At 40.5% G+C, this 20,726-nt stretch overlaps 1 protein-coding gene across 2 annotated transcripts in view; it reads left to right on the forward strand.

The window, feature by feature from the left end:
• The first annotated feature begins 9,136 nt into the window (after positions 1–9,136).
• Positions 9,137–20,726, forward strand: part of plcb1l (phospholipase C beta 1-like) — a 169,325-nt gene continuing 157,735 nt past the window's right edge. The window contains exons 1-2 of one of the 2 annotated variants that reach the window (XM_088089688.1): positions 9,137–9,483; positions 17,040–17,117. In XM_088089688.1, the coding sequence (XP_087945814.1) occupies positions 9,385–9,483; positions 17,040–17,117 (177 nt within the window). In that variant the 5' untranslated portion in view covers positions 9,137–9,384. The remainder of the gene's footprint in view (positions 9,484–17,039; positions 17,118–20,726) is intronic. The other variant, XM_042503476.2, reaches the window with a different exon arrangement.

Consider the following 20,726-nt stretch of genomic DNA (forward strand, 5'->3'; position numbering starts at 1 on the left):
TTTGATATTCAGGAATACTTAGTTGATTGTTGACATTACCAACTGACCTTTTTTTGTTTTTGGTACCGTGTGTGTGTGTGTGTGTGTGTGTGTGTGTGTGTGTGTGTGTGTGTGTGTGTGTGTGTGTGTGTGTGTGTGTGTGTGTAAAAGTGTGTGTAAAGCTTCTGTAGAGGTGTATAGTATCCACAGCTGTGAGGTAACTGCGCCTATAATCTGTCTCACCAGAACTGTGTAACCTGAGTTAGAGTGAGGTTAAGGGTCAGTTATTGAACTTGAATTACACTGGGAGAGGCCTCCCTCGGCCCCTCGCCACCCCTCTCAGCCACCCTGTGGGGTTTGTTTGTTTTCTCTCCCAGTCTCTCCCAGAGCTTACCCAGTCCTCTGTAATGAGTATTTAATACACACCCTCAGACATGTTTACACTGCATGTAACAGCACCGGCCGTGTGATCTTGCAACACACTCAGACATGTGTGTCAAAGTATATGCTTGTGCATGTGTGTGCTGTGTGCCTGTGTATGTATACATGCATGCATGTGTGTTCCCTTTCATTCCAACTCCCACCCTCTATTTTCCTCATTTCTGAAGTCTGTAGCCTGAGGGGAAGAACACCTGCCAGTTTTTTTTTCTCCCTTCCTCAATCTCAGATAAGACAATAGAAGTAGCAGAAGTGTTTGGTTACACACAGAAACAGAGCGAGGAATGAGACATATTAAAGCCTCCCCTGTCTCGCCCACAAGGTCGCTGCAGCTCTCCAGGTGTGAATAATGTCAAAAAAACACATTTTTGTGTCAGTGGAGTCGGGGCCGGGGAGCAAAAAGGGCTCCAGCGTTTTGCTTTAAACTCATAATTTGACCTGAACCGCAGGCCCTGGGCCCCCTCTGCAAGCTGTTAAGTTTTTAACATATCGTTTTTCACTGCACATGTTCCGTGTTATGTTAGTTACCAGGAATTTGGATTGAATGGACAATGAAGTTCCTGAACCTTGAGAGAAGGATTATTCTTAATCGTAAGCAGAGGAGAGCCACCATGGAAACGTAAAGTGATGCCACAGCACTCTCTGTTGGTGAACATGGTGCACTGTCCCATTAGGAGCCTTGAAAGTCCCAGTTTGGCTTTGGTCTTTTTATAGGCAAGAAACCACATCCCTGGTGTCTTTGAAGAGCTCGTATTCACTAAGTAGTAGTTAGGCCTGCCAGTACTTACTCACTATTTTATAAGTATGAGTGGTGGAGGAACTCTTTGAACTGAACCCATTTAGAATCCCAAGGCTGATGGTTTCATAATACAGAAGTAAATAGACTATAGTCACATAATTAGCAGGGATGCCCATGAATTACTGAGTGTTTTCCCTTGCACAGGTGGATAAGAGAAACCACTTGGCTTCATATGATTTTAATTCTTGTTCCTGTAGTTGGTGCCCGTGTTGATTTTTCAGACACACACGCGGCTGTATAGCAGATTTTTTATCGTGACTCGCAGCTCAGGATGTCCATGTGCACCAGAGGCTGCAGTCACATCCTGTCCAAGTAATTGTTAGAAGGGAATTTGCAGTGGGCCATGCCAGCGTCGGGTCTCTCAAACCACACTAGAGAGCACACAGGAAACAATTAAATTTTGACCAATAAAACCTTTTAATTATAGTCAAATTATAAGTGTGAATATAGCAGTATGCAGGAGGCTGACACGTAAAGACATTTTACAAGCTTTTCATGGTTTTGCTCCAGTGTTTGTTTTTTTTAACAAATTGTATACAGCATTCTGACACGTTAACAGTAAAACTGTTGTATACAGCTAAATCCATCCTTGAAGGAGGCAGGATTTTCCTAAAAAAATGTTAGACTCAGTCAAGTGTAAACTCTTTAAAACATCACTTAAGACCTGCTTTCAGTGTGTGGCAGTGTATTTTTCTGTTGAGACTCCATCTCCAGGCCATCTGCCTGCATTTACATTTACATTTATGTTTTATTTTTTTTGATGTGTCGAGAATTTTTCTGGGACTTTATAAAAAGGTAGCAACCAAATGCCAGACTATAAGCAGCACACATCCAAAAGGAAGTCACGAAAATTGCAGGCATAGCGCCAAAAAAAAAAAAAAAAAAAGCCAAATATAGTAAGGAGAAGCAGCATGTAAAAAAAGCTGCATTGGTCTTTCACTTTTAGTATCACCAGCTACAGTGATAAAAAAGTAATAATATAAGGCAAGCAACTTGATTTGTATTTCACAAAATATATTAATATCACAATATAATGATTTTAAAGATGTAGTGGGCAGAAATCTGGAAAAGGAAGAACAAAAGAGATTTTGAAAATACACCCTCCCACCATACGGCCACAGGCACACGCACACGCTTCAAACAGTAATCCAGTGTTTCTCATACATTGATTTATTTGACCCTCAGGGCTCGCTTTATTATTACACACATTCGTATCACTCTGCACACAAAATGTGCTTTTCAAAAACGAGCAATAAAAATTTTATATATAAATCTGACTTTCTGCTTCCTGCTTTCTGCTTTTACTTTTTGAACGAATATCGTTCCTAATCATAAATATCAAATAGTCATTAATTTTTAGAATTTTAACACTTTACATACCAGGTTTTTGTCATGTTGCCACTATGCTTTTAGATGTAAAAAACAACCACAACACAAAAATGAGTTATTTTCAGCATACTACATGCAAAATAGATTGTTTTTCCTTTTTTTGTTAACAACCTGTGATATGTCAATGGTTTGCAGCAACATTGATTGTGACAGTACATGAAGTGGAAATAGCAGGTATATTCTCCATATGCCAAATATGGTAAAAAATGACCACATCAGGCGGAAAATAGTAAAAATGACAAATTTCAAGGCAAAGGCCCAGAATGTCACCCAGAAATAATACTTTTATGCTTTGATGGCTGTGGGATCAAAAATTGCATTTTGAATGTGTTTCAATGGCACATTTTTTGCTCTCAACAGTATGAATGTAACAGTTTTGTTTACACAGTGTATTTTAGACTTATTTTAGGAGCTGAACTAGAAATTGTAGAGTTGCACACTGTGCATTTGTTCAGACCCTCCTTTCTCTCTCTCTCTGTGTTTATCAGACCACAGAGACAGGTGGCAGCTGTAGCAGTTCGAATTCGGTCACTGCAAAACCCAAAGCATTGTGTGTCACAGCAGGCTGGAGACCAGTAGCAGCGCTGGGTCTAACCTGTGTAACAGCAGCAACAGAAAGTTTGCTGACTTGAGTTACAATATGCTCAAAGTTAATTTAGGGATTTTTACCCATTGATGCCCAAATAACACTACCAACCACAGCTTTAAATATACAATCCTCTCCTAGTGCCTTAGTGTTTGTTACACAGTTTTGTCTGGGAATAAGGTTTTATCGTGCTAAACATACACATGAAAATAATAATGATTTAATAATAAATAAATCCCAAAATAGGACTTTCGTCATTCTGTTTTTTGATTTTTAAATTCACAATTGTTTGAAACAAAGCCAGGTCATATGCTGTGCTTCATGGCTGTTTACGGTATGATAGACATTTATCAAATTTCTTCATACATAAACTCACATTATAAGAACGTAGATTTTGCAGTGTATAAAGTGTTTGTACGCAGGACTTATTGGCTAGGGGAATAAAAATTATTCATAATATTCCTGAATTCTGCCACATATGACACATCATATATAGACCAGTGTGAAAACACAAGCAATCACAAAGTGCACTGGCAGGAGAGGTCCAGGAGATGCTGCTAATGCACTGCCTTTGTACAGCGTGACTCTGTTTGGGTTCATCGAGAGGACAATGCAGGCATCATCTTAAACAGACCCTTTGCCATTCCCAGAGGTTTTGTTTATACATTCATATACTGTAGTTCGCAGTGCTTTTTCCTTGTCACATCTGACGAGCCGGATGACTGATTTCAAACAAGGTATTTAAATTTTAAAGTCATGTTTCATCATGTTTCTTTGCATCCTGTCAGACCCAACAGGCTCACTGACAAAACAACACTGCATGTTCTCACATCGAGCTGTACTGGCACAGAACTCTGACTTTTGGAAGAAATTAACATTTGAGCTACTCATGTTGATGATAGAGTGCTTGTTAGTTAGCCAAACAATGTGAGCCAAGTAAACAGTTGACACTTGGCAGAAATGTTTGACACATCTGGGCTTTGGCCTATAAGTCAGCGCAGTTAATGGTATTCTGAATGTGCAGCTTAGGAGGGATCTTGGGTTGATATTGATAATGAAAGCTCCAGCAGGCAGTCATTTAAGAACACCTGTTACTCATCATGTGCATGTAGGAACACTGACATGCTGCTGCACTGCTGTTCATTCTCCCTTGTCACCACATATAGGGCAAATCACCAATTTCGCCTCCTCACCAGTACCAATGTAAGGGCTTGTTAAGGGTAGTGTGTGTACTGTATATAGAGCACGCTCTACAACCTTAACAGGTTGAGAGCAAGGTCAGTGCAGCATGTTGGATAGTCGGTGTGTGGATGACAACACCGTGACCTCAAACAGATCCTGAATACCACAGATCCTCAGGTCTTGTCTTGAATACAGAAAACCAGCTCCCTTCTACAGAAGTGGATGTTATGAAGCTTTAACATGAGGATCATATGTTTTACTTGGGCAATATTCTCATCTGAAAGGTAGAACTCAACACAGCAATGCACTGTCTGAGGTGTGCAAAAGATTTCTGTAAGAAAGCATTGTAAGGGCACAAACTACAGGTCCATTGTTAGTTTTTAGGGCAGCAGAAAACAATTCATCTTTATATAATTAAACAAGGTGTGGCAACCTGTCCAAGGTGTACCTTGCCTCTTGCCCAATTTCAGCTGGGATAGGCTCCAGCCCCAACCCCCGCAGCACTGAATAGGATAAGATTACTGATGACGGATGATCACCTGGATCAAAAGATGTAGCACCGGCATTGTGGAAACATGAAAGTCTCATCAATAGTACACAAAGTGGACAAGCCACCACATCTGTCTGTTATATTCCCCAAGGAAAACCTTTACTGGTTGAAGGTTACACCTTGTCAGTTATTTAGACCGCAGGTAACCCAGTGACCAAAAAAATGTTGGCATGCAAAAGTGAAGGGATTGAACAGATTGGGGGGATTTGGCAATTTGGCAGTTTTTTGTTTGCTCATCTCAAACAGTGGTCTGCAGCTTGACAGCATTCTCGCTTAGGTTGACACGCTACCCATTTCCCCTTCACCTCCTGATGACAGTCAGCTTGTAAACTATGTCATTTTAGAAATGTTGGTATGATACATATATTTTGAGGTTTGCAAAAACGTACAATACCCAAATTTATTTGTTTATAGGTGCAATTCAGTCTTAAACCTGAGAGGCATTAATGTGCCACAGTGGTGTCTAGCCTGACTATTTGTTTTAATTCTAGCACTTTTTACTTGCTATTGTTTTTTATTTTTGGAAGAGCTATTTCTTTAACAAAGTATGTCAGCTTCATTTTACATTTGTGTGGTGTCACTCTGTAGTGTTGTGATTGGTAGGTCTATTATTTTTTTAACTTAACTTTAAACAGAATGAAAGACACTGCCATGTTAGTAATTGAAGCATTCGGACTAATGCCTCCTCTGCACGAGTTAGCGCCCCACTTGGGCCACTGCAGTGAAAAAAAAACAACTTACATGTTACCGGCCTGCGTAGCCATAACTTTGTCATCCTACATTACAAATTTGTCCCCATTAGAGCAAAACCAAAAACTGAAATGGTACGGACCCTCTGTCCTGTCTTACTTCATGTTAAATTCCAGTTCTAATACCATAAATCTTTCTAGGACCATATGTGTAAGGAACATGTTTCTGGAGAGGCTCAACAAGGGCCAATGAAAAAGGGAAATGAAATAAATCTCTTCTATGACTTCCAGAGGACAAGTAGTGGTTCCAAAAGATTAGATTGATCTCTTCCACCAACAAATCAACTGCAATCCAAAAACTTTGTATGATGTGTGTGTAGTTTTGGGTTTTCTGATAGAGGCATACTCAATTATTTATTAATGCAATTTTACTTCTAATGTCTGCCTCAAATCTTTGTGACTTATCACTGTTTGTGTTTTCTGAGGCTACATCCACTTTTAATTTTTTTTCAGCAAAAAGGGGGAAAAAAAGAAACACTCTGTTGACTACTTGACTAACTTAATTTTAAAAGCTCAGTGTTTCTCTGAAATAACAAAATTTGTCATCTAAGTGCTTTATAAACTCAGACAATCCAATAATTTCTTCTTACTGTAGGCCTTTGTCTTTCATGCGAGATTGCTGTGGCTGATTTCAGAGTTAGTTGGAACCTCGGGGCTGATAGGAAGACTGATGACGGATACTGAAGTCTGAGGCATGGAGGATAACAATGACTCATTTGCGATATAAAAACATTTGAGTCCGCGCATTGGTATGACTCTATCTTGTGCATTTGTTTTTCTTACTACAACAAGCGCTTTCACTTTGGAATTCAGGAAATATTGTCTTAAAATATGAAGGTCAGTCAGAAGTATTTTCTCTCATGCCTTTGTGTCTTTCCTCAGTCTCACACACATACTTGCATCCCTCTCTCACTTTCCTGAGCTGTCACCCAACTATGACTCTATTCAGGGCCTGGTCCCCAAACTGTCACAGTTAATCAATCATTAATGACAGAGGGCAAACTCAAACAAACTACTGTTGCGACTGACATGAAAAGTGCCAGTCAGTTGTTGACGGGTTTGACTAGTTGGACATGTCTTCCGGCCAGAGACTGACCACTGAGAGACATGGAGGGGGGGAACTGCTTGGAGGACTAACAGTCTGTAGTCCCTTTTTTTGAAAAGGCAGAAAATAAACAGTGTGGGTGGTACAAAGCCCAGAGGGGCTTTATGTTTTATTTAATAAGAAAGTAAAAGTCCTCACAAGGGTGACGCACTCTTGACTCAGAACTTTGAGGAAGTTTAGTCATGAAGAAGTAAGACGGCCCACAGCCATGTGTGTGCACTGAAACAGAAATGAGTGTCCTTTCTAGCTGATGGGTGTGGACTGACTTCTTAAATTAAAGTTGCACCTGTTACCCTCCATCCACTCTTGAATATAATAGATCTTATCTGACTGCTGATGAGGACAGTTTACATAAACATGATGCCAGCAACAGAGCCAGGATTTTCGAAGGTCGTGCTTGCAAATTTCCCCGCACCTAAAAGAGATGTTTGACTTGCCTGCATGTCATTTTTCACCGTTCAACCACTCCATTATATGTAAATTTCAACTCTCTATGTGACAGCCTGAATATTTCAGAGACTTCTCAAAAATGTCAACCAAGAATACAATTCTGGTGGAAACATATTAAATCCCTTTATTTTGTTTTAATGAAATTGAGTCATACTCCTCTCACTGCGACATCAAATCGACCCCTTTGGCTGTGACAGTGTATTAAAGCTGTCAGTGTTCTGCTCCTGCTGCCACACTTACCTGAAAACTTTGCTGTTGCTTTCTATAGCTGCTGCTGATTATGTAGCATTTTAAATCCCCACCTTCACAAACGCACCCAACTGCAACACAGATGCCATTGTACATTTCTGTAAACCACAGAGATGTAACATTAATATGATGTTATGCAGTGGATATGTTTAAACTTTATGTTTCAACAAGGCTGTGCTTAACATGTGGTGATGTTTAGGCAAAAACCCTCATGTTTATGGTTAGGGAAAGATGTTTTGGCTTGAAGTATCCAGTTTTGTTGCTACAATAACCATCCCAAATGACATGATGTCTTGCTAAAAAAACACCCGGTTTTGTTGTTTCTTGGTCTCAAACAGAGGTCTGCAGCTTGTCATTTCATCAGCCATCTCCTCCACATGACAAAGGCAGCTCATATACATGTATCACAACTATGTCACTTTAGAAATGTTGATATGATCCATGTGAAACATACAAATCTGTTCATGTTCTCATCCTAACTTGTTGATATCTGCACTTGGTCAGTGCCTTTTACATCTACATATTACACACTATGTAATGCCTGGCGTTTGTTGTTCTGGGATGCCTGTTGAATGCATTGCGTCTTTTCAAAATATTCTTCCGCTTTTAACGGAAATATAAATTTTATAATCATTAGATGCACGCAGTCTTTTTCAAAACAAACCTACAATGTCTGCAAAACACCTTATATTTACATTTATGTCCTTGTGCAACAAAAGCACGTAGTTAGGTTTAGAAAAAATAACATGGTTTGGCTCAATATTCATACAGAGGACGAACAGCGAGCTCCAAGGAGAAAGTTTGGAATTATTTGGACCAATCTTCTGCCCCATCCCAGATGCCCTATAGGAACTTTCCATCCCCTTATATTACGTTATTACCAGTTGTGTAATAATCTGACGCCGTCCACCAGCATATCATCCTCCTGCGACAGGTCATCTGGCCTACTGGTGACATATAATACTGCCACGAAAGGTGCCGTCTGTCCGCTTTAGCTAATGCCATCTGCTGGCATATCATTCCTCTGCATAAGGCAGCTTTTGTCATCAGTGTCTGATGCCAAAATCACAGACCGAGGGGTGGTATTTAATGAGTTCAGAATGAGAACAGGCTGACCCTTTTGAGGACACATTGCAAATGCCACTTTTTTAACTCTTCTTTGAACATCTGTAACTTGGTAGTCTAAATCACACATTTTTGGAGGGCCCACCACCCCACTGGCCCTAGTGCAGCCATCACTACCTGCACTGTCTGTTTACATCCCTGGTGCAGTACAGTGATTTTTCAATAACAGCACCCAAACTAAATTATAATGTTCATCTCCCAAGAAAAGAATAATACCTTGCAATCTTACTGAATGCATAATTTTCCAAACCAGCAATAACCAAACTGTCGCATGCACCTGCTTTGAGTATATTGCCACTCCAAGTGTTTTACACCCTCATGCTTTTATCAGCTAAGAGCCTGGAGCCGCTTATTACCATCATCTTGCCTCGGACGCACGGAGGCGCTAGATCACTGCAAGCATCGATCCTGTCCCCGCATTGACTTGTACAATTTGAAACCAGACATGCAACTTATTCAGATTTCCCCCCTCCTTCTCTCTCTCGCTCTCCCTCTCTCCCTCGCCTCCTCTTCTATACTTTAGCTGCATGTCGCTCAGTCAGTCAGTCAGTCAGTTAGTAGCCCCGGTCCGCTGCGCCTGCGTCCGCCTCCACAGCTCTCCAAAGCCGAGACGCGCCACCGCCGCCGCCAATGCGGGCATGACATACTGGCAGCAGCAGTAGTGGGCTTCCGTCAGCCCGCTTTTAAGCAGATTACAAACGGAGACGAGGAGAAATAAGAGTAGAAGAAAGTGAAGTGACTCATTTCTACCCCTGCCGTGCGTCGAGAAGAGTAGATGAGTCAATGGCAGGGGCACAGCCTGGAGTTCATGCGCTGCAGCTCAAGCCAGTGTCCGTGCCCGAGAGCCTGAGAAGGGGCAACAAATTTATGAAATGGGATGATGTAAGTAATATCCAGGGAGACCGACAGTGATTCTTTGTTTTTTGTGCCCTGGCGGATGTTTTCTGCACGCTTTATTTGAATGCACTATATGTGTATTATAGGCGACTAATGCAACAGTAGCCAATAGGTTGAACCATTAGAGGAGACCGCACTGCCCGCATTTGTCTTTCTGGTTTAAATATATAAAGAATACAGCATATAGTGGCTTTTGACATGTGCATTGTTTACATTTTCCAAAATGTATGTGTGTGCGCGCGAGTGTTTGACAGCGCTCGTGTGTGAGAATGTGCTCCTGAGATAACATTAAATATTTGAATTAAGCTCGCCCCTCCCCCTTTAATGGAAACGTTTTTATCAATTAACCACAATTAATTAGTGCATCGGGGTTCAACACGCGGATCGTAGACAGGCGAGAGTTGAATAACGATCGTGCCTTTTTTTGTTTTGTTTTATTTTCATTCGTCCGTACCACCGGCTGTCTAGCTGTAGTGAAATGACCTTGATTAAAATTGATTGCACGCTGCTGGTGAGTAGCCGGCGAAAACATAACAGTAGTAGCCTTTTAACAGACCCGCTATGGCGCACTGCACCTTCCCCAAACAACAAATCAACACGTCCCTCTGATAATACAGACATTTAGAGCTGCTGCACTTTAAATTGAATTGAAACTGACCTTATTGTGTTTATTTCCATCTCCTGTACTGCCACCATAATAGCTCTTTATTTTCTGATAGGGGACTTTCTCTGATATTTGCTTCTAATCTTTCCATAGCCCATCTCATTTGAATGTCTGCACACATTTCTCTGGTTTCTCCAAACCTTCCTGTATCTTTATTGTGTGAGCATTTGAATATGAGCACACTCTTGATTTCTGCCATGCTGGGAAACAGGTTGCTCTTTTTCCTTTGCTGAAAATGCAAAGTGATGTACCTACACCTGGAACTGTAGTTTAATGAGTTAACTGTACAGTTGTTTTATGTGAAAATTGTGATAAAAGAGGAATTAAATCTCACTAAAGATCACATAAGATGTATGTCATAGATGGAAAATAGTGGAACACAGTCAGAATTATATGTAACAGAGTGAAATCTCCATTAATAATGTGTGGTAAAAATACACAAAATCTGTGTATTTAGTTGGAATTTGACATGTTTGGCCTCCAGAGTCAATATGTGGAACGTTTGAGACGCTTCTGTACCCTAGAGGTTGTCCTAAGTAATTGTTTTGCAAGTCACAAGTGGGTCTCAAGCCTTGGCACTCAAGTTCCAAGTCCTAAATTTTGAGTTTTGAGTCCTTAGCAAGTCATAATGTGCTCTTCACCAAATGTAATGCCATTTTAACTACAGAATAATAATATATTCAATTTACAGAAATCTTGAATCCTTTTGAATTATACAAATGTGTTTGTATTTATTAGTTAAAATTATTAGTTCGCCTCTCAGCAAGAGTTTTCTGGGTTTGAACCCCACTGTGTGGAGCTTGCATGTTCTCCCCATGTCAGCATGGGTTTCCTTCGGGTTTTCTCGCTTTCTTTCACAGTCCAAAGACATGCAGGTTAATTGGCCGCAGGTCTGGATGTGAGTGTGATTGGTTTGTCTGTCTCTGTGTGTCAGCCCTGTGATAGTCTGGCCACCTGTCCAAGGTGTACCCTGCCACTCCCCTAATATCAGCTGGGATCAGCTCCAGCCCAACCACAAGCCTCAACAGGATCAGTGGTTATGGCTTATGAATAAATGAGTGAATAGTTAAAACAAGTTTGTTGGAAGTTGTTGCTTTTCGACCTGCACGTTTGGCACACCAAAATTTGCATTTTGTTGTGTTTTGTTGGCTACTGTTGTTTGTCTTTTGGGGTTTTTTTCCCATTTGGTGAGTGACATAAAGTTAGCTCTTCATGGCTTTGTCGTGCATCTTGACTGGATGCTGTGTTGTTGCTTTAAACAAAGTGGAACTGAGGAATGACTTGCTGGGAATGTAAGTGCTTTTTAATATTTGGGCTTGGAGGACGGCATCAAGTGTTTTCAAGTCAAAGGGGTCAGGTTTAAGAGAAGTCATGAGTCATTGGTGCTAAACTCAAAGTGGAGTTGCAGGTTTTTTTTTTTTTTTAATTTTGTCAAGTACTGACCAAAGCCATCAAGTTTGTAAATGGAGTCTAACTCAAGTCCAAGTCATGTGACTTGTGTCCACCCCCCACCTACATTAACTTGTAGTATCCCTGTTATGAATTATTTCTCTTGTCTTTATCTCTCTGCTTTTGGCTGTTTTACTAAATAGGAGTCAAGCAACATTGTGGTCATAGACATTTTTGCTTTTCTGTTGTGCTTTGAAAACTACATTTCAAGTTTACCTGCGAGCTTAAACTTATTGTGTGGTATATTAACATAGTTATGGTATGTATAGGTGCAGAAGGTTTTGACAAAATATTTTGTTATAACAGTGAATCGTAGATATTTTTTAACCTCGACCCTGATTTCCATGTTTTTGTGTCTAAGTATCTGATGGAGACAACAACTTTTGAAATTGGTTCAGGGATGTAGCTGCCTCAGAATTATGCCAGTTGAATCAGATTTAGCTGTTCAATATGGATATTCGCCACTTTGTTTTGTTTCTATACAAAATTTTTAAGTTTGAACGGGTAAGTGAGGCATTTGGTGTGACAGCAGCATTCACATCATATAGTAAACAAGATAACGGCGCTGACAACAGATTGCAAATGCGCAACAACATTTTTTGACCACACTGGATATCAAACAAATGCCAGAGACTGTACCGTATTAACTGTCTGTGAGCTGTAAATTCACCACTTCTTCACCTTATGGTGCGGTCTCTCTCGCTGTCGTACTGCCTGCATGTCTGCAGCTGCAAAGAGTAGCGTGAAATTCAAGAGCCCTCACTCCGAAGCAATATCTGGGTACCAAAACAACTGCTTGACTTGAAGCAGTCTCAGTCGAATGAGTCTCCAACAGATGATTCAAGCTTCCAACTTTTAAAGTGCAGCCGTTGATCGCAGTGACGAAACAGGCTGCGATGTAATTCCTACGGGCAATTATGCACAGCTAATAAAATGTACTTGTTTTTGACCCTGACAAACTCAGGTTATCATTAAAATCCACTAACAATACTAAGGAAAATAACCTACAGAGGAATTAAATGTTTTTCTTTACCTTCCGCTGATCGGGTCTGTTTGTTAGTGTGTAACCAAGTCTCGCTTGAGGAGAAATCTGTTTCGCTGCCTTCAGGTGGAGTGGTCTCTCTAAATACTGGACCAGTTTTTTTACAAATTGTTATTATTAATCACTTGGACACAAAAACATGGGAAAATAGGTTACACAATTGACGACTGACAGGATTTTTGTTATTTACCTCTTTTGTCAGAATAAGCAAAGATCACCTATACTGGTCTGGGCCTCTTCATCGCCAGATACTGCCGGTCACATTAGCATAGGCATTAATGAGCTGTGCTGTTGTGTGAACTTTTCAAATATAACTTCATGAGATCATCCTAACAAATACACTGTGAAAAAATAATCATATTCACTGAGCTCAGGTGATTCAAGCACGGCCCAGATGGCATTAGTGAATGAGTGTTATGAGAGTGTGAATGTGGTCAGTACAGATGGCCGAGAGGAAATTATGCTCACTTGCAAACCCACCACTCTGTCAATCATCAATCTGACGCTCAGATAAGAGAACTTGACTATTTCTTTAACAACTAATGACCGCCCAACCCCTCGACTCCTCCGCTGGTATGTTGTGAGAGGGGGGTGTGAGTCTGTTTTCCCTAATAGCCGTGTACTGTTTTTGTACTGTAGTTTGTACATGTGGGCCTATCTCCAGAACCAAATGCCCACTAGGCCTTTCCCATGAAAACACACACCCTCGAACAAACACAGACGCATGCACAGATACTTTCTCTGTTTCATTTCCCATGCACTCCTTCCTTCCTCTTTCCTCCCCGTATCATTTCATGGAAAGAATCACAGAGGAATACCAAAACAGACCGTGAGAGATAAAGCTATAATACATCGCTGGTGGAAAAAAAAAAGCATTGAATTAAATCATTTTCTTCTTATCTTGGCTTTGGATGTTGGGCTCCACTCTAACCTCTCTCAACAGGAAATTGTACAAGCAATTCCAATATTTGAATGAGCAGAAGGGATTTTTTTTTTTTGGTGAATATTACAGATTTTGTCTCTCTGCTGTGGAGGCAGAAAATGTGTCAAGTTTTGTTTACTGTGTAAGGATGGCATACTGTAGTGTATGAACAACAGCCACGAGTTCTCCGGAGCAGACTGTCTGAAGCACTGCAGACTTCAGCACACAGTGCCCGGTGGTTGAATGCTGAAAAAAAAGAATAGAAGAGCAATCAGAAAACCACTCGAAATGTTTGTGACATCCTCGAAGTCCCAGACCTCCCCAACCTCCCTCACACAGACGTGCACGTACACACCTTGTTTTTTTGCTGCTGCCACTTGCAGACAGCTGGCTTTTGTAATGCCTGGTTGTGGTTTAAAACACTGCCTGGATTGTGTCATTATTTGTTAGGCAGTTCAAATGGCATATTCAGCACCAATGGGTGTCAACACGGCCTTTAAGAAAGGAACCTCTCTTCTTAAACATCACTGACTGCCAATATGATGCCGGGTTCAAGTAAACTGATTTTTCTACGCTTACATTTGTATCAGGCTCTTTTTGGTTCGCTGAGTGTTGAATAAGATATTATCAGTCTCCACCGGGGAGCCTGAAATCCCCTAAAAGTAGTAGAACATGTTATTAGCATACGAAACAGAAATATGCTCTTCTCTAACACACCCCCTCAGGTGATAGCTATTGGTACAAAGTCTTTACTTAAAAAAATATGCAACGTCTCCTGCCTTTGGATCAGATCCTTTGGGGTGTTTTTTAAGTCAGTCACTAATCTGAGCCCAATTCAGCAAAAAAGCACACTTCTACTGCTGTTGCTTAATGTCTTCCTATTAATGATGAATCCCCAAATGACAATAAAAAAAGCACGAGCACCATCACTCCAGAGGTAGTGATCTCAGCAAATCACTCGGAACTCTAAACCACAATGTTATGAGTACTTGTGTTTTTTCGTAAATGTGCAGACCCCATGAGAAAATCTTTGCTGAGAGTTCGTAATGGCTTAATGTGTTTGTAGTGGTGGTCATGGAGAGTTAGGACATTATGAAAAACGCTGGTGAAAATGACTTCTCTCACATCATTAGGCAGATTCCCGGTGCTCTCAAGCCATCTTGTGTCTTTCTCTCCGACGTCACCCAGTCCATCAATCGCCACATCTTGCCCACTGAGTAAATTCTCGACTGGAAATTTAAACAGCTTACTGTAAAATCACTGATCCTCATTATCATTTTATAAAGTTTTCTAGGAGCAACTGATGTCTTAATGGAGGGTGGGGAAAAGATATTAATCAGCAAAATCTAAATTGAAGAAATTGGCTTGTAACTCAAGTGGAGATGAGAGATATTGGGCTGCAGTCGGTATGAGATGTTACATCGAAGAACTGCAAGCATTAGGCTTTTTTCTTGCCCTCAGGCTACAAGTCCTGTGTGTGAGTATGCTGCGTACGTTTGGTGGTATGAGCGGTGTCTTTTGTCATTCAATCAAGCCTGCAAAGATTGTGCAATCATGTGAACAGAACCAAAACGATTTCTCTTGAGCCTCTAATAGATTTCACGGGAATGGTGGGTTGCCATAGCAAACGTCGCTATCCCAAATGGCCCCGATGCAGCATCCAACGAGACGCCCGTTTACTTTACTTTTTTTTCCTCCTTTCCTTCTCTTTCTCTCTTTTTCAGTTTCAATATGGGCTCATCAAGGGGTGAAAGTCAGCATTGGTCTATCATGGAGCAGGTGTGCCATAAACTATGATTGTCTTATTTACACAGAAATGACTTCAGAGAACAAATAGTCAGCCACACCTCAATCTCCATCTGTGTGTGTGTGTGTTTCTGCAAAACACGGTTATGTTACATTTGTACCATATTATGTAGTGGACTTCATTATTCAACAACACTGTTATTAACTTGTTGATTATGGTTAGGAATGTTTTGACTTAAAGAAACTACTTATTGTAGCACAGTTCCTGCTAGAAACACAACAGTGTCTCAGTAAAAGACAACTGCTTTTCATGGCACAATTCCCAATAGAAACACATCAATATCTAAGGAAAAAACGAGCGTTTTATGGCACTTTACAGCAAGAAAGGCAGCGATGTGTCTGTAAAAAAAAAACAGCCACTTTTTATGTCACTTTACCTGCAAGAAGCACAGAGATGACTCTGTTAAAAAAAGTAATCGCCTTTATTTGCATCATCCTGGCAGGAAATGCTGTGATGTCTGTAAAAAATAAGCCATTTTCATGGCACTTTTCTGTCAGGAAACGCAGCCATGTCTCAGTCAAAAACAACCTCTTTTCATGGTACTAGCCCCGCTAGAAAGGCAGTTATGTCTTGGTAAAAACAACCACTTTCTGTAGCATTTTCCTGGCAGGAAATGCAACATTATCTTTGAAAAAACCCACTTTTCATGACACTATCCAAGCAGGAAATAAAGCAATGTCTCTGCTAAAAAACAGTTGCTTTCACCAACAGAAACGTGGAACACATGGAGCAGGTGTGCCATAAACTGTGATTGTCTTATTTGGACAGAAATGATTTCAGAGCACTAATAGTCGGCCACAACTTAACACAGACTCATGACATCCTACACTGCAAGTCACCGAGGGTCACACCCAAATATGACAAGCGTGCAGCAGATGCAGACCATTAGCTATGTCTCCGAGTGCTGTGATAGGGATATCATTCGACGCCTCATGGAGACACTTTGAAGATTTCCTTGCTCTGTGCAGCAAACACAGTTTCCATCTCTCTGATCTCACAGCCATGGCTGATTGAAGAGGACAATATGCTACTGTTGTGCTGAACTACAGCCACTGTGGACACAGAAAGAAAAAAAAAAGCAAAGCCTCTTTCTTTTTATAGAAGCATCCAATAATATCTGGCGTTGCCATGTATGCCTCAGGGTCAAACTGTGAGTGTGTGTGTGTGTGTGTGTGTGTGTGTGTGTGTGTGTCTGTGTGTGTGTGTGTCTGCCGTCTGTATGTGGGAACTGTGGGAAAGCATTTGTCTGTTACAAGAGGGGAGAAATGGAAACATCAGCTGTGAAACAACCTGCAGTTCATGATTGCAGGCGTCTCAAATCAAAACACACACACAAACACACACACCAGGCTGCTTGGTCACTTGTGGGGATGCCAGTTCATGGTGGGGAAAGTACCCTAGAAGGAAATGGTTGTGTGCATACTTACGACATTAACAGCACTTTTAATGTCATTTTAGATTGTGGAATGCATGTGGTATTACAAGAACGGGGCTTTGATCCTGAGAACTGAATTAATTGGTTTACCCAGAAAATATTCTGCCATACACACAAAAGCACGCGCTCTTGTAAAAACACAGACTCAGACGGGGATACACACACAGACGTAAGCAGACACACACATTGACTCCAGATGTCTTTTGCTTTGTTTTCCTCCAGGATTCTACCACTGTGACCCCGGTGACTCTCACAGTCGACCCCAAAGGTTACTTCTTGTATTGGACCGACCAGAACAAGGTAAGACATCACACACCTACTCCAATGCTTCGGCCCTTCAGAGCCTTGAAACTTGCACCTGTAAAGCTCAAAAACACTTTTTGCAGTGCTGACTTTTTAATTTTCATTCAGAGTCACACTACAGCAATAATTGTTTCTTTCATCAAAGTTTTAATATAATAAACATCAAATCAGCGCTATGTTATGAAATCCACAAAACAATATTTTGCACCTGTACTGTGTGCTTTCGCATATCTGATTGGCCCATGCAGTGCACTGTATTACCCTGCTGCCAGAGTAAATGTTGGCATTGGATAGTTCTGCAAACCATGGATATATCACATTGCATAATGTTATGTAGTGGATATGTTAAACACTGCAGTCAATGTGCGGTTATGTTTAGGCAAAGAAAACATTTGTGCTTGGTAAGGAAAAGTTCATGTTTTGGCTTAAAATACCCATTTTTTATGGCACTATCCCAGCTGGAAACACAGTGATGTCTCAGTAAAAGACAACTCCTTTTGTGGCACTTTCCAGACAGGGAATAACTAAGTAAAAACTACCACTTTTCATGTCACTTTCCTGGCAAGAAACACAGCAATGGCTTAGTAATCCTTGGTGGAAACGCAGTAACTAAAAAACTAAAAAAACACCCATATTTGGTTGCTAAAAAGCCGCTGGAATTGCTGCAGTGTTTCAACAACGCTGTGGTTAATTTGTGATTAGGTTTAGGCACAAAAGACACAGGAAAAGATAACGATTTTGGCTGGAAATACCCATTTTAGTGGCACAGTCCCAGCTGGAACCAAGCAAGATCTCAGTAAAAAACAACCTCTTTTTGAGGCCCCTCCCTGGCAGGAAACGCAGTGATGTTGCAGTAAAAAACAACCACAATTCGTAGCGATTTTGTAAAAATCAACTGCTTTTTCCTGGCACTTTTCCAGCTCGAAACATAGCAATGGCTTGGTAATCCTTGGTGGAAACACAGCAACAAGTCCCTAAAAAACACACATTTGGTGATTAAAACGCCAATTGAAATGCAGCAATGTTTCAACAACTTCATGGTTTGGATATGGTTAGGTTTAGACACAAAAACTTGGTTTTTGTCAGGAAAAGGTCATGATTTGGCTCAAAATATTTGTTTTTTGTGGCACAATCCTAGCTGCAAACACAGTGCTGGGTTGCTTTTATTGTACGTATGTAAAACACAAATGTAACATATTTGTGGTTTGCGGAAACATATAATACCAATTTTATTTTATTCTGGTGAGTGGACTGCATTGCCTGATAGCTTGGATTGCGCTGCGTTGAAAGTAAAGCCTGGACTATTTTTTTATCTGTTCTTCCTGCATTTTTTTCCCAGGCCCTCTGTGCCTGGAGCTCCTGATGTGTTAACACAATAGGCTTATTGAAATGAATGAGGAAGCTTGAGTTTTTTCCACAGTGTCATTGTCATTCTGAATGCTCTTAAGGAAGTAAAGCCCAGACTCAATTTAATTATAAGTAGCTTTGGTGTGTCCACCAAGTTGTTCACGCCCTGATGATTGGCGCAGGGAAAGTACCAAAGCACCGAGGTAATTTCGGTTTTGTTGTTGTCTGTGATGAAAGTGAAAACTCTACCCTTCTCCTTTTTAGTTGGCATGAATCTAAACAGGTGTCAGCACAAGATAGAGTGTGTGCATCTGCAGGGCCAATTGAAAAAAAAAAGACCGGCTTGTGTTTAATAACTATATACAATATAATCCGGCCCCCAGTGTGCGTCACCTGTCAGAGATCTGATTTCTGTAGTATTTGACTGGTGTTGTTAAAGCGCTTCAGGCTTGAAGAGCTGCTACATTACCACAGCAACAGTATAATGTGTTCACAGACAGTTGCTTGAAACTATCTAACTTTATCACGCACTACTGTCATTGCACGATCCAGTGCACATTACCATGGCAACACCATTATAATTCTGCGGTGGCCACGTTAGGCGTTCCACTTGGAATAATTAACATGGTACACCTAGGATTATTAGAGAAGGATCAGACACATTTGAGTTTGACATGATGAAGCTTTAGAGTACAAGTGGTTTCCAATTAGCCTGTCCTCTTGTCACTGGCAGTCATTTTTTGAATGTGTGTGCTTGATGACATCTTTCACTCATAATCTCAGTAGCACATTGGGTAGAAGGGTTCTTGCTTAAGCAATATCAGCTTTGAGTATTAACACATAATATTATATAACAATAACAAACAAAATAAAATATATTTAAAAAAAACATTCATATTGTGGGGGGACAGAGTGCTGCAGGGATGACGTTTTTCTGTAGGCTGATGCAGAAGTTAGCATCGGCCTGGTTCCCCCTTCAAAAAGGCTATTGGATTTTTCCATTGGATTTTGTTCAGCAAGATAATCAAACATAAAAACCACTTTTATGATTTTTGAGCATAAATGCAATTGTAGAAGTAAAAAGCTTATCTTAAGCTATAAATGAACTACATCACAGTCACATGACTTAACATCTTTTTTGGCATATTTTACGTCACAGAACAAAACATTAAAGTCTCTTAGGCTCGTGTCAACCCTATTTCCGACATATTACCCAAAACACATTGACTTCAAGATGAGGGAACTGGAGGTGCTGAAATGCAAACTAATTTGTGGGTTTTAGCACACATTCCTGGAACCCTACATTTAAAACTTTTTGCTCATGTCATCTCAGTTTCCATGGAAATACATGGGGAGTGACTTTTAACGGAAAAAGAATCACTCTCGTTATATAGTATGTAATTAAAAGCTACTCCAGCAAGTAGGCTGACCCTAAAAGTCACAAAAGACATTTTCTAGTCCCTGTTGAGTTAGGCTGTCAATTTGAGCTAATGTTAATGCTTTGTAGAGATTTCCCAAACTGAATTAAAGTACATGAAGAAAAAGGTAATGCCTGCACACTTACTCCATGCCACACAAGTTTATTTCAGACGTTTCGATACTGCTTGGATCTTTGTCAGGTCAAATGTTTGAAAAAATGAAACTACACCTATATATATACATACATAATGCACATCGATAGGCCGACAAGCTCTGTGGTGGCAGGTGTGGTTAACCACCTGAACGGATGGTTCAGATGGATAACCACACCTGCCACCATAGAGCTTTTCAGCCTTGCGACCTCGTGATGTGTGTATAACTACCCTCTTTCAACTTGCCAAACTGAATTAAAACCACACATATAAACACAAAACTGCCCTGGTAGCTCAGTCTTGTCGTAACAAGGATCATTGTTGTAGCAAAAGAAAATTTCTGCCACTTTTTTCCCATGTATGTATGATTTAGCTACTATGTCCACAAACTTCACATTTAGGATATATATTTGAGATATCACAGTTTCATCATCTTACCGACACAACTGAAGTGATCCAAACATTTCCAAAACGGTTAACTCCAAAGCTCTTTGATATCCAAAAGTCAACATTTATTGAAAAAAGGAAGAAATATATATTTACAAATTCAAAGCATGTTTTTATCTAACGGCATAATCTGCTCCAATCCTAATAAGTCTGGCATATAAATCACAGTTGACAACAAAACTATCCATCTTGTATCAATTGTGTAGCCTACCGGTTTTTGATTCAGCCCTGGAAGTTACAA

The sequence above is a fragment of the Plectropomus leopardus genome, chromosome 16 (assembly GCF_026936395.1).
Source record: "Plectropomus leopardus strain MGB_pleo_1.0 chromosome 16, ASM2693639v1, whole genome shotgun sequence".
In the NCBI taxonomy this organism is placed as follows: Eukaryota; Metazoa; Chordata; class Actinopteri; order Perciformes; family Serranidae; genus Plectropomus; species Plectropomus leopardus.